This window comes from Bactrocera latifrons, unplaced genomic scaffold (genome assembly GCF_001853355.1).
Source record: "Bactrocera latifrons isolate USDA-ARS-PBARC rearing strain unplaced genomic scaffold, ASM185335v1 scaffold_328, whole genome shotgun sequence".
Lineage (NCBI taxonomy): Eukaryota > Metazoa > Arthropoda > Insecta > Diptera > Tephritidae > Bactrocera > Bactrocera latifrons.
In genome coordinates, this window is record NW_017536941.1 from 30785 (window position 1) to 33059 (window position 2275).

At 27.8% G+C, this 2275-nt stretch overlaps 1 protein-coding gene across 1 annotated transcript in view; it reads right to left on the reverse strand.

The window, feature by feature from the left end:
* LOC108971142 (cathepsin L-like) overlaps nucleotides 1-2011 on the reverse strand; it is a 3668-nt gene extending 1657 nt beyond the window's left edge. Inside the window, 1 exon segment of the mRNA XM_018937007.1 lies at nucleotides 1999-2011. Within this exon segment, the coding sequence (XP_018792552.1) occupies nucleotides 1999-2011 (13 nt within the window).
* Between the last annotated feature and the right edge of the window lie 264 nt (nucleotides 2012-2275).

A 2275-nucleotide genomic window follows, 5' to 3' on the forward strand; every position in this document is an offset into this window, starting at 1 on the left:
AATAAGACAGTTATAAAAAAAAAAAAAAAAGCAAAAAAAACTATTAAAATATAAAAACAAATATGAAATTTAAAATAAAAAAAATAAAAAAAATTTTTTTTTATTATAATTTTTTAAAGATATCGCCATTTTGTTAAAAAAAAACCAATTTTTTCCGATCATTAACCGATATCAACTAACTTATTTTAATATATTTTTTTTATGTTTTCAGATTTTAGCAGAAAAATTTGTCTCACATTTTTCTTGGTATTTCCGAAAGTCCTCTTGGAGATTCACTAGGGGATCCAAGTAATACAAAATATTTCAAAATAAAGCACCGATTGTTAAAACAGAAAAAATTCTATAAATTAATAGTTTTTTAGTTTTATTTATTAATTATGGAATCCCACAACTGCGCAAAATTTTTCTGCTTCAAACCGTGAGGTTGGCGGCCGAAAAAAAGCATTTTTCAAAATTTTTATAAAAAAAAATTAATTTATTTATTACAACTTTTGAGCATGTCAAAGAGAAACATTTGAATATTTTATTTTTTGCATTTTTCATATATTTTTTTTTTGTTTTTAGAAATTTAGCAACTGACAGCTGATTTTCGAAGGCATCGCCAAAATCGTCTCTCGCGGTGGTCCGCATAACAGACAAACGGGTTATCTAAAACAAAAAAATTCAAATTCATCGGTTAGTAGAATAGTTTAGCGAAGCATTTGCAAAAAACAAGTATCTTTCAAAGTCTTTGTTCATAAAACAGTTGGATTATGGATCTACTTTTTCCAAAAATTTGGTTTCGAAAATTATTATATTCATTAAATACGAGTATTATATTAATATTAATTAATCAAAAAACAAAAAAAGCTTCTATTCAACACACTATTTTCCTACTTGGAAGAATGTGTGAATAATTTCAATAAGAACGCTCCACTAGAAGCTGAGAAATCGCAGCTACCTATATATACTAAATATATCAAAGTACTTAAAAAAATATAAAGAAACGATTTGTTGAAATTTCAAATGCCACACCAACAAAAAATTATAAAAAAAAAAACGCGTTTTATTTTGAATACAATTGGTTACAACACCTTAAGGGGTTATAATTAAATTTTCAACATTACTCGAAAACGACTAAACCGATTAGTCTCAAATTTGAACACGAGCTTCTTAAATATGTTTTTTAGTAACTAAACGAAGATTTTTTTCACCGATAAATATATTTTTTTATAAACCATTTTAGGCCGGCCGAATTTAAGGTCTAAAATAATTTGTTTTTTGTTTTAGAATTTGCGATTTTGTCAAAAAAATTATTTTGCTTATTCCTCCAATTAATTACTAGATCTAACATTACTTTAACGAAATCTTTTTATTTTTTTAATTTCAGAGGATCCAGTGCAGTGATATAGTGGTCAACGCAAAGCGTCTTTTTTGCGTCAAGCGGCGGGAGTTGAGCTGCATTTCACTTCCAAATACATGTTTTTACTAAAAATAAGTCTTAATATATACATATAATATATACTATATATATATATATATTTAAAAGATACCATAATATTACAAAGTTTTGAATAAATAAATTATAAGTTTTTTTCAGAAAAATTCTGCATATTTCGCTTTTTTCGATTTTCATACAGCTCGAAGAAACATTTTTGTAGATTTTTTTTCCGAGAAAACTTACAGCTAGAAGGTCGGAAAAAGTGAATTTTCAAGAATTTTTTCTGCGATTTTTTTTTAGTTTATTGATTTAAAACTTTCTGTAAGTCTTAGTAAAAATGATTTTCCAGAGTCCTTAAACAAAGCAAGTATATACCGCAAGTTATATTTAAAAAAAAAAAACATTATAAATTGTTACCGAAATGCATCACTGTTCTAATCGTGTTTCGAAAATATATTATAATATATTTCACTTTCATTATATATTATTATATTATAATATATTCATATTTAAATAAATATATTTTTATTGCGAATTATTCGCTTCATTTACTCAAATCGCACCAAATACTAGCATACCTTTAGGCGTCATTTGGCGTGCATTGTGCGGCATACGCCATGTAGACCCGGAAGACTACAAATAACTGTCATATATGCTCAATGGCACATGCCATTCGAATGCAACACTGCGTAAAAATATCGATTGCTACCGCCGCTGCTTGGCCTAACGGCCTGCTGTACGCTGGCTTGTACGCTTTCTGTATGGCCGCCAGTGTTTTCGTATCCAATCACGTAACGTCCTTGCTGGATGATTTAGCCGTGCTATTGTCATATCGAATAAACGTTTTCACATCGT